Here is a 12,917-nt window from a genome sequence, read left to right on the forward strand (position 1 = left end):
TTATGTCAATCTCTCGCTTGTGCTTAACGTCATGAAAATTTCGTTTAACTCTAGACTCGTCCTTCTCGCGTCAAAGTAAGGACAGAACCAGAGAAACACATGAACACGTACACACTAAAGCACCTGAACAAGTACATATTGAACCCAGAGTTTCTTCCAGGCATCTCAACCTCCATCCCCCCCGAACGAAATGGAATTTACATAGAAAACATAATTTTACCAGTGTCCGCCCCCCCCCCCGTGCATATATCAAGTGCCCCCCCCCCCGGATAAAAAAGTCTGCAAGAAACACCTAACACGTAGACATTGAAACACCTGGGCAGGTGTAGGTGAGCACATAATTTAACTCAATCTAAGCAGACTGTGAGCCGGCATGATCATGAAGCAGTTAACAATGAAACAGTTCAAATAAAAAATGGAACTGGTTTATGGGCATCAACAAAGCTAGCCAGTACTTGATATCAAACATCAACAAAGCTAACCAGTACTTGATATCACACCTCAACAAAGCTAGCCAGTACTTGATATCACACATCAACAAAGCTAGCCAGTACTTGATATCAAACATCAACAAAGCTAGCCAGTACTTGATATCACACATCAACAAAGCTAGCCAGTACTTGATATCACACATCAACAAAGCTGGCTGAATTTTTAGAAGCAGTTAATACCATATCAATTCTTTGTATGCTTTTCTAACAAAAAGTTTAGGTTTACCTGATACCGTGGCGACATATCTTTGTTTTTATCTGCTATTGTACAGGCGAGACCTGTCTAGCGTTGTGTCGCGAAAGCTTGTAAACAACATTCGTGAACTGTAGCTCACCTGACTGATTTGACCAATCGCTACTAGGTTTACATATTTATTTGCTCTTTTGTAAACAAACGGACTGTGGGACATCAGAAAGAGCTTATAAAACAGTAAAAAGCATATAACAGCACATCATTGCACGTTGTAACACACCATCCCTTACCTTTACACAGCACACAATAGCATTGGCAAATCAGAGCACATTTGTAACAGACTTTCACATGAACAGACACGGCATCTTTTCACACCAGTAAACATACATTTAACAAAGATAAAAACAAAGGGTACGGTGAAAACAAAGCACAAACTTTGTTAAATTTCACACCTCCATAGATCTAATATATTGCACAACTTTTCAAATAAAAACTGGCACATTTTAGCACCATTTACGAACGATTAAAATAAAATAGCGTTAGAACGAATACAAGGTACAGTCATACACAAATGCACAAGTTAGAGAACTTCATTAGAGAAAGCTTAATTTTTTTTATAATTGGTAAAACAAATGTTTTACATTAAATCTTTTTACATTAAATCTTAATAATTAATTAATTATGTTTATTTATCTCCGAAATAATGTTCCCAGTGATCAAGGTTTGAGTAGATTAATTTATCTAGAAATTAAATCTAGATTTCTAAATGCAATTTCTAGTTCTAGGACCTATCTAGGTCTAAGGGACGAGATGAACTCTGACGACGTAGAATCTAAATCTACATTTAAAAAATAGTTCTAGATCTATGTCTAATCGTACCACCGGAAAGATAAAACAGATTTAGGGTTAAGATCCCCATCTAGTACCTATTGCTAATATCGAAATATTGTGACGTTGGGATTAGGGTTATAGCCAAGTCTAGGGTAAGACTGAAGCCAAGGCTAAGACCAGGCTATATATATATATATATATATATATATATATATATATATATATATATATATATATATATATATAAGGAAACGTTGGCTCACTCGTGGCTCTCCACCAAGTCTGTCAACTAGAAATTGTTCAACCATAACGATTACTGCCAGTGGCGGAACTAGAAATCAAAGGCTCCCCCGCAAAGAAAAATCTAGGGCCCCTATATATATATATAATATATATATATATATATATATATATATATATATATATATATATATATATATATATATATATATATATATATATATCCTAACTGAGTAATTTAGTCTACTTCATTGCAATATATAACCATTCTGAGAGAACAAAACAGAAAAAATTTAGTTCAAACTCATTTGAAGCCAAAGGTGGTGTCTTAAATATGCTGGTCAAAAATATATAAAGACGTTAGCTTAATTCGTGAATGGTTTCTCGCGTTATGTTTATTTTTTTCATTTTTGGCTTTTATAATATCAATTTTGAAAACATTGATTTTTATAGCTATACTATTGTATAGTACGACTTATTTAAGTAACAATTCAGAGAATCAATTGCTTTTTAATATACATAGTACAAAATTATTTAAATGAGCTTTGTGGGCATCCCTATTTTAAAGAAGTCATGGAAGTAGTGTGAATGTTTACCTACTTTCAAACTATAGCTCTTGTAGATTTAAAAATATTTTTCTACGCAACAATCTCTGCTATAGTAGACCTGTTTTTTTTTTTTTTTACAAAACCATTTTCAAGATGCATGAAAACATAATTTTTGAAAAAAAAAATGCATTGTTTTTTGGTCGGAACTGGGCCTCTAAACGTCCTGGCCCCCCCCCCCCCCCCGCATTGCGGGGTCTGGCGGTATGGTAGTTCCGCCCCTGATTACTGCTATGTTACTGGTGCTGCTATACTAGCACTTGTATCTAACCTTTACCCCTCGGTAGCCTTGAAATCCAAGAGTCACTGTCAAGGTCACGCGTTGCGGTAGAGGAAGATGGCGGATGAGCTTCACGTGGACATTTCTAAGCTGGCCAAGGATTACTTCGACAGCTTGCTGGACGCCGAGCAGAAGAGACTGGCCGACCGGAAACATCCGGTTTTAAATTGGAGTAACATGATTGTGACGTTTGGTGAGTGGCTACAATCACACATAAACACTCACTGATGTCTTCAATCATTCACAAGGGAACATATTTTGATGAGTTCGTTTATACATTCATGCTGATATTGATGAGAATTCATTCATATATCTACAAATGATGGCCAGTTCATCCATTAATTCAAACACTCATACATATTGGTGAGTCCATTCACTCATACATGTTGGTTTTGATTTATGCAACCCACGCCATTGTGAAATCTAGGTCTTTGCACACCTTGAATGCAGGTCTATTGAAATGACATTTGTAAAAGGTGTCGGCAAACACACGTCTTTAACTATCATCAAGGGCCCCAAAAGTACACACGCCTCTAAATCTCTCCCCCCCCAGGGCCCACCAAGTACACACGCCTCTAAATGTCTCCCCCCCCCAGGGCCCACAAAGTACACACGCCTCTAAATGACTCCCCCCCAGGTACACCAAGTATACACGCCTCTAAATGACTCCCCCCCCCAGGGCCCACCAAGTACACACGCCTCTAAATGACTCCCCCCCCCAGGTACACCAAGTACACACGCCTCTAAATGACTCCCCCCCCCAGGGCCCACCAGGTACACACGCCTCTAAATGACTCCCCCCCCCACCCCACCACGTACACACGCCTCTAAATGTCTCCCCCCAGGGCCCACCAAGTACACACGCCTCTAAATGTCTCCCCCCAGGGCCCACCAAGTACACACGCCTCTAAATGTCTCCCCCCAGGGCCCACCAAGTACACACGCCTCTAAATGTCTCCCCCCAGGGCCCACCAAGTACACACGCCTCTAAATGTCTCCCCCCAGGGCCCACCAAGTACACACGCCTCTAAATGTCTCCCCCCAGGGCCCACCAAGTACACACGCCTCTAAATGTCTCCCCCCAGGGCCCACCAAGTACACACACCTCTAAATGTCTCCCCCCAGGGCCCACAAAGTACACACACCTCTAAATGTCACCTCCCAGGGCCCACCAAGTACACACACCTCTAAATGTCTCCCCCCAGGGCCCACCAAGTACACACGCCTCTAAATGTCTCCCCCCAGGGCCCACAAAGTACACACGCCTCTAAATGTCTCCCCCCAGGGCCCACCAAGTACACACACCTCTAAATGTCTCCCCCCAGGGCCCACCAAGTACACACGCCTCTAAATGTCTCCCCCCAGGGCCCACCAAGTACACACACCTCTAAATGTCTCCCCCCAGGGCCCACCAAGTACACACGCCTCTAAATGTCTCCCCCCCCCCCAGGGCCCACCAAGTACACACGCCTCTAAATGTCTCCCCCCAGGGCCCACCAAGTACACACACCTCTAAATGTCTCCCCCCAGGGCCCACCAAGTACACACGCCTCTAAATGTCTCCCCCCCCCCAGGGCCCACCAAGTACACACGCCTCTAAATGTCTCCCCCCCCAGGGCCCACCAAGTACACACGCCTCTAAATGTCTCCCCCCAGGGCCCACCAAGTACACACACCTCTAAATGTCTCCCCCCCCCAGTGCCCACCAAGTACACACGCCTCTAAATGTCTCCCCCCCCCAGGGCCCACCAAGTACACACACCTCTAAATGTCTCCCCCCCCCCCCCCCCAGGGCCCACCAAGTACACACGCCTCTAAATGTCTCCCCCCCCCAGGGCCCACAAAGTACACACACCTCTAAATGTCTCCCCCCCCACAGGGCCCACCAAGTACACACGCCTCTAAATGTCTCCCCCCCCCCAGGGCCCACCAAGTACACACGCCTCTAAATGTCTCCCCCCCCCGCCCCAGGGCCCACAAAGTACACACGCCTCTAAATGTCTCCCCCCCCCAGTGCCCACCAAGTACACACGCCTCTAAATGTCTCCCCCCCCCCAGGGCCCACAAAGTACACACGCCTCTAAATGTCTCCCCCCCCCAGTGCCCACCAAGTACACACACCTCTAAATGTCTCCCCCCAGGGCCCACCAAGTACACACGCCTCTAAATGTCTCCCCCCAGGGCCCACCAAGTACACACGCCTCTAAATGTCTCCCCCCCCAGGGCCCACCAAGTACACACGCCTCTAAATGTCTCCCCCCCCCGCCCGAGGGCCCACCAAGTACACACGCCTCTAAATGTCTCCCCCCCCCAGGGCCCACCAAGTACACACGCCTATAAATGTCTCCCCCTCCCCCCCCCCGCCCCAAGGCCCACCAAGTACACACGCCTCTAAATGTCTCCCCCCAGGGCCCACCAAGTACACACGCCTCTAAATGTCTCCCCCCCCAGGGCCCACCAAGTACACACGCCTCTAAATGTCTCCCCCCCCAGGGCCCACCAAGTACACACGCCTCTAAATGTCTCCCCCCCCCCCCAGGGCCCACCAAGTACACACGCCTCTAAATGTCTCCCCCCAGGGCCCACCAAGTACACACGCCTCTAAATGTCTCCCCCCAGGGCCCACCAAGTACACACACCTCTAAATGTCTCCCCCCAGGGCCCACCAAGTACACACACCTCTAAATGTCTCCCCCCCCAGGGCCCACCAAGTACACACACCTCTAAATGTCTCCCCCACCCCAGGGCCCACCAAGTACACACGCCTCTAAATGTCTCCCCCCCCCCAGGGCCCACTAAGTACACACGCCTCTAAATGTCTCCCCCCAGGGCCCACCAAGTACACACACCTCTAAATGTCTCCCCCCCCCAGGGCCCACCAAGTACACACGCCTCTAAATGTCTCCCCCCAGGGCCCACCAAGTACACACACCTCTAAATGTCTCCCCCACCCCAGGGCCCACCAAGTACACACGCCTCTAAATGTCTCCCCCCCCCAGGGCCCACCAAGTACACACGCCTCTAAATGTCTCCCCCCAGGGCCCACCAAGTACACACACCTCTAAATGTCCCCCCCACCCCAGGGCCCACCAAGTACACACGCCTCTAAATGTCTCCCCCCCCCAGGGCCCACCAAGTACACACGCCTCTAAATGTCTCCCCCCCCCCCAGGGCCCACCAAGTACACACGCCTCTAAATGTCTCCCCCCAGGGCCCACCAAGTACACACGCCTCTAAATGTCTCCCCCCAGGGCCCACCAAGTACACACACCTCTAAATGTCTCCCCCCAGGGCCCACCAAGTACACACACCTCTAAATGTCTCCCCCCCCAGGGCCCACCAAGTACACACACCTCTAAATGTCTCCCCCACCCCAGGGCCCACCAAGTACACACGCCTCTAAATGTCTCCCCCCCCCAGGGCCCACTAAGTACACACGCCTCTAAATGTCTCCCCCCAGGGCCCACCAAGTACACACACCTCTAAATGTCTCCCCCCCCCAGGGCCCACCAAGTACACACGCCTCTAAATGTCTCCCCTCCCAGGGCCCACCAAGTACACACACCTCTAAATGTCTCCCCCACCCCAGGGCCCACCAAGTACACACGCCTCTAAATGTCTCCCCCACCCCAGGGCCCACCAAGTACACACACCTCTAAATGTCTCCCCCCAGGGCCCACCAGGTACACACGCCTCTAAATGTCACCCCCACCCCAGGGCCCACCAAGTACACACACCTCTAAATGTCTCCCCCCAGGGCCCACCAAGTACACACGCCTCTAAATGTCTCCCCCACCCCAGGGCCCACCAAGTACACACGCCTCTAAATGTCTCCCCCACCCCAGGGCCCACCAAGTACACACACCTCTAAATGTCTCCCCCACCCCAGGGCCCACCAAGTACACACGCCTCTAAATGTCTCCCCCACCCCAGGGCCCACCAAGTACACACACCTCTAAATGTCTCCCCCACCCCAGGGCCCACCAAGTACACACGCCTCTAAATGTCTCCCCCACCCCAGGGCCCACCAAGTACACACACCTCTAAATGTCTCCCCCCAGTGCCCACCAAGTACACACGCCTCTAAATGACTCCCCCCAGGGCCCACCAAGTACACACACCTCTAAATGTCTCCCCCCAGTGCCCACCAAGTACACACGCCTCTAAATGACTCCCCCCAGGGCCCACCAAGTACACACGCCTCTAAATGTCTCCCCCCAGGGCCCACCAAGTACACACACCTCTAAATGTCTCCCCCACCCCAGGGCCCACCAAGTACACACACCTCTAAATGTCTCCCCCACCCCAGGGCCCACCAAGTACACACACCTCTAAATGTCTCCCCCACCCCAGGGCCCACCAAGTACACACACCTCTAAATGTCTCCCCCCAGTGCCCACCAAGTACACACGCCTCTAAATTTCCCCCCCGCCCCAGGGCCCACCAAGTACACACGCCTCTAAATGTCTCCCCCCCCAGGGCCCACCAAGTACACACGCCTCTAAATGTCACCCCCCCCACCCCACCACGTACACACGCCTCTAAATGTCACCCCCCACCCCACCACGTACACACGCCTCTAGATGTCACCCCCCAGGGCCCACCAAGTACACACACCTCTAAATGTCTCCCCCCTCCCAGGGCCCACCAAGTACACACACCTCTAAATGTCTCCCCCACCCCAGGGCCCACCAAGTACACACACCTCTAAATGTCACCTCCCAGGGCCCACCAAGTACACACGCCTCTAAATGTCACCCCCCAGGGCCCACCAAGTACACACGCCTCTAAATGTCTCCCCCCCCCACCCCAGGGCCCACCAAGTACACACGCCTCTAAATGTCACCCCCCCGCCCACCCCACCACGTACACACGCCTCTAAATGTCTCCCCCCCCACCCCACCACGTACACACGCCTCTAAATGTCACCCCCCCCCCACCCCACCACGTACACACGCCTCTAAATGTCACCCCCCCCCACCCCACCAAGTACACACGCCTCTAAATGTCTCCCCCCAGGGCCCACCAAGTACACACACCTCTAAATGTCTCCCCCCTCCCAGGGCCCACCAAGTACACACACCTCTAAATGTCTCCCCCCTGGGCCCACCAAGTACACACGCCTCTAAATGTCTCCCCCCAGGGCCCACCAAGTACACACACCTCTAAATGTCTCCCCCCAGGGCCCACCAAGTACACACACCTCTAAATGTCTCCCCCCCCCCCAGGGCCCACCAAGTACACACACCTCTAAATGTCTCCCCCCTCCCAGGGCCCACCAAGTACACACACCTCTAAATGTCTCCCCCCCCCCAGGGCCCACCAAGTACACACACCTCTAAATGTCTCCCCCACCCCAGGGCCCACCAAGTACACACACCTCTAAATGTCTCCCCCCCCCAGGGCCCACCAAGTACACACACCTCTAAATGTCTCCCCCCAGGGCCCACCAAGTACACACGCCTCTAAATGTCTCCCCCCAGGGCCCACCAAGTACACACGCCTCTAAATGTCTCCCCCCCCCCAGGGCCCACCAAGTACACACACCTCTAAATGTCTCCCCCACCCCAGGGCCCACCAAGTACACACACCTCTAAATGTCTCCCCCCCCCCAGGGCCCACCAAGTACACACACCTCTAAATGTCTCCCCCCCCCAGGGCCCACCAAGTACACACACCTCTAAATGTCTCCCCCCTCCCAGGGCCCACCAAGTACACACACCTCTAAATGTCTCCCCCCCAGGGCCCACCAAGTACACACACCTCTAAATGTCTCCCCCCTCCCAGGGCCCACCAAGTACACACACCTCTAAATGTCTCCCCCACCCCAGGGCCAACCAAGTACACACACCTCTAAATGTCACCTCCCAGGGCCCACCAAGTACACACGCCTCTAAATGTCACCCCCCAGGGCCCACCAAGTACACACGCTTCTAAATGTCTCCCCCCCCCACCCCAGGGCCCACCAAGTACACACGCCTCTAAATGTCACCCCCCCCCACCCCACCACGTACACACGCCTCTAAATGTCACCCCCCCCCACCCCACCACGTACACACGCCTCTAAATGTCCCCCCCCCAGGGCCCACCAAGTACACACGCCTCTAAATGTCCCCCCCCCCCCCAGGGCCCACCAAGTACACACGCCTCTAAATGTCTCCCCCCCCACCCCAGGGCCCACCAAGTACACACACCTCTAAATGTCTCCCCCCAGGGCCCACCAAGTACACACGCCTCTAAATGTCTCCCCCCAGGGCCCACCAAGTACACACGCCTCTAAATGTCTCCCCCCAGGGCCCACCAAGTACACACACCTCTAAATGTCTCCCCCCAGGGCCCACCAAGTACACACGCCTCTAAATGTCTCCCCCCAGGGCCCACCAAGTACACACGCCTCTAAATGTCTCCCCCCAGGGCCCACCAAGTACACACACCTCTAAATGTCTCCCCCCAGGGCCCACCAAGTACACACGCCTCTAAATGTCTCCCCCCAGGGCCCACCAAGTACACACACCTCTAAATGTCTCCCCCCTCCCAGGGCCCACCAAGTACACACACCTCTAAATGTCTCCCCCCCCCCCCAGGGCCCACCAAGTACACACACCTCTAAATGTCTCCCCCACCCCAGGGCCCACCAAGTACACACACCTCTAAATGTCTCCCCCCCCCCAGGGCCCACCAAGTACACACACCTCTAAATGTCTCCCCCCCCCAGGGCCCACCAAGTACACACACCTCTAAATGTCTCCCCCCCCCCCCCCAGGGCCCACCAAGTACACACGCCTCTAAATGTCTCCCCCCCCCCCCCAGGGCCCACCAAGTACACACGCCTCTAAATGTCTCCCCCCCCCCCGCCCCAGGGTCCACCAAGTACACACGCCTCTAAATGTCTCCCCCCCCCCCCTCCCCCAGGGCCCACCAGGTACACCAAGAAGAAGATGGAGCCCAATGAAGATGTTAACATCCTGTTCTCGGCCAACTTTGAGAACACCTCGATGAAGGCCAAGAAGTTCATGCTCAAGACGGAGCGAGAGTCTCTCTCCATCAACGAGATCGCAATGACCAAGACCTACACGTACTCGGGCGACATTGAGCTCAACATTGAGGTCCCTGAAGAGTTGGCCAAGGTCAACGCTACCTTTAACTCGGAGCTAAAAACAGAAAAAGGTTAAAACTTTTAACATCGAGGCGTATTTTTTGGGAGGAAGTTGCCTTTTAAAATGTAAACAAAAAAATGTAGTTAGATTTGGTAGATGTAAGAAACAAAAAAAAAACGTGATCCTAAATGTAGGCCCATAACAAACTAAACCCCTGGTTGATTTGACTCGTGATTCCTGATTAAGGTGACCCCTGATTAGGGGTCGGAGAGTTCGGGCCGGTAGAGGTCATTCTTGCTAAACCCAAAAGTCCGGAGTTCGAACCCCTGGGAAGATGAGGTTTGATAGCTGGAGACAGCAACCCAATGGAGACAGCAACCCATCTAGGAGAGACAACTCATTAAAATCAGACAACTACTGCCCGGTAGATTTTTTGGGTAGATTTTCCTGATTGAGGGTCCCCTAATTTAATATACCACTGATTGAGGTGACCTTTGATTGAGGTGACCCCTAATTGAGGTGACTCCTGATTGAGTTGACGCCTGATTAAGATGACCCCTGATTAGGATGACCCCTGATTAACAATGTCCCTGTGTGCGGGCAGGCAAGAGGATCATGTACGAGGAGAGGTTGATGTGGGGCGTGGACACCAACATCGTGGTCCAGCCCGGCTTCACTGTCCGAGCTGAGCTGGCCGTCAAGGAGGCCAGCTTTAATGGGGAGTTTGAGATGAACGTCACGTTTGATGGGGAGGTAAGAGGGGGTGGGGGGGTGGGGTGGGGGTGTGGGGGGTGGGGTGGGGGGTCATAAGGAGGCCAGCTTTAATGGGGAGTTTGAGATGAACGTCACGTTTGATGGGGAGGTAAGTGGGGGTGGGGGGTGGGGTGGGGGTGTGGGGGGTGGGGTGGGGGGTGTTGTGGGGGGGTGGGGTGGGGGGTCATAAGGAGGCCAGCTTTAATGGGGAGTTTGAGATGAACGTCACGTTTGATGGGGAGGTAAGTGGGGTGGGGGGGGGGGTGGGGGGTGGGGGGGGGTGGGGGGTGGGGTGGGGGGTGTTGTGGGGGGGAGGTGGGGGTGGGGGGTCATAAAGAGGCCAGCTTTAATGGGGAGTTTGAGATGAACGTCACGTTTGATGGGGAGGTAAGTGGGGTGGGGGAGAGGGGAGGGTGGGAGGGTGGGGTGGGGGGTCATAAGGAGGCCAGCTTTAACGGGGAGTTTTATTCACGTTTGCTGGGTGGGTTGTTGTCACGTTTGGTAGGTAAACGTCATATTTGGTAAGATTGTGTCATGTTCTCTGGGGAGATGTTACTTTCGAGTGAGAGTTACTGACATGTATCATTTGTAAATGTCAATGCCATATCAAGTATCGTCATATGTCAATTCAATGTCAGCTATCGTCAAATGCCCATGCCATGCCTACTCTCGTCCATGTCAGCCATCATCAAATGTCAATGTCATGTCAGCCATCATCAAATGTCAATGTCATGTCAGCCATCATCAAATGTCAATGTCATGTCAACTATCATCAAATGTCAATGTCATGTCAGCCATCATCAAATGTCAATGTCATGTCAACTATCATCAAATGTCAATGTCATGTCAACTATCATCAAACGTCACGTGACCTCTCCAACAGATTTTTATCTCGTATGTCCACAAGAAGGACAAGGAGGTTCTCGAGACATTCCACGAATGTGTCACCAAGATCTTCACACCCTGCAGCGGATTTACCATCGACAGCAACGGAAAGCCCATGCTCACGGTCAAAGGTCACTGCAAGAGCAGGTTCGGCATTGAGCAGATCATCAACCTCACAGAGTTCATGACCCCGCTGTTCCAGGCCTTTGATGACTGACACATGACCTTATTATCTGACCTTAATTGACTGACACATGACCTTGTTACCTGACCTTAATTGACTGACGCATGACCTTATTATGTGACCTTAATTGACTGACACATGACCTTGTTACCTGACCTTAATTGACTGACACATGACCTGATTATCTGACCTTAATTGACTGACTCATGACCTTATGATCTGACCTTAATTGACTGACACATGACCTGATTATCTGACCTTAATTGACTGACACATGACCTTATGATCTGACCTTAATTGACTGACACATGACCTTATGATCTGACCTTAATTGACTGTGACACATGACCTTATGATCTAACCTTTATTGACTGACACATGACCTTATTGTTCCATGTTTTTATGCCTATTGTTCACATTAATCTACTAATCTGGAGTCTTTTGATTGGATATTTGTTGTTGAACACATCCTTAACACCATTTTTTTGTTCGAATTTGTTTTTTCAATATTTCTGTGAAATGTTCAATGTTCTCTGTGTGCCCGATGATTATGATAGCAATGAGCGCAAGTGGCTAAATGTCTTGTAGTCTAGGCTTGGGCATGTTCAAATAATAAAATATTTCTTTGGAAAAAGATTAAATAACTGTAATAAAAAATGATGTGTTTGTTGACTACTTTGTTTGACGTTGTTTTATTTTTGCTTGTTGGGTGTTATGGACAAATTAATTTTAGCTCGACAACATACGACGTAAGTGTGGCTATAGGGTAGCAATTGTCTGGTACTTAGGGTAGCAGTTGTCTGGTACTTAGGGTAGCAATCGTCTGGTACTTAGGGTAGCAGTTGTCTGGTACTTAGGGTAGCAGTTGTGTGAAACTCAAGCTAGCAGTTGTAGGGCAGTGCACAAGCATCTAAAACTGTGTTATCGATATGAGAATGAAAATGTTGACTAACGTTTTTAGATTTTTGTTAAAGGAGAGACTCTAACACACAGCTGATGCTACATCCTGGGTCTACTTAGGATATTATCTGGCGCCTACATTTACTGGTACTTAGGATATTGGCTACACTCGACACATCGAAAACGGTTTTATTGATTTTAGATCTGCAGGCCACGGAGGTCGCTCGACTAAACGTTTGGTACCAGAGATGGACGTGGGGGGGGGGGGGGGGGTAGGGGAATTAATCCGTGAGCGGTTAATTCGTGTTGCCGGTAGTGCTGTCTCAGTACACGAATGGCGCGGTGTGAAGCTTGGTGGTTTAACACAGACAGCTGTGTTTAACCTCTTTTTGACATAAACAGCCGTGTTTAACCTCATGGTTTAACACAGACGGCCACGTTTAACCCATGGTTTAACA

The 12,917-nt window shown here is 50.7% G+C and overlaps 1 protein-coding gene across 1 annotated transcript; it reads left to right on the plus strand.

Moving 5' to 3' along the window:
- Positions 1-1,231: 1,231 nt before the first annotated feature.
- Positions 1,232-12,225, plus strand: LOC131940565 (uncharacterized). Its single transcript, XM_059299255.1, has 5 exons — positions 1,232-1,307; positions 2,648-2,833; positions 9,553-9,807; positions 10,342-10,490; positions 11,374-12,225. Exons 2-5 carry the CDS (start codon positions 2,698-2,700, stop codon positions 11,590-11,592), a joined length of 759 nt encoding a protein of 252 aa, XP_059155238.1. The 5' UTR covers positions 1,232-1,307; positions 2,648-2,697; the 3' UTR covers positions 11,593-12,225.
- The last annotated feature ends 692 nt before the right edge of the window (positions 12,226-12,917 follow it).

The sequence above is a fragment of the Physella acuta genome, unplaced genomic scaffold (genome assembly GCF_028476545.2).
Source record: "Physella acuta isolate Inbredline_101_S28 unplaced genomic scaffold, ASM2847654v3 ptg000322l, whole genome shotgun sequence".
Taxonomy (NCBI): Eukaryota; Metazoa; Mollusca; class Gastropoda; family Physidae; genus Physella; species Physella acuta.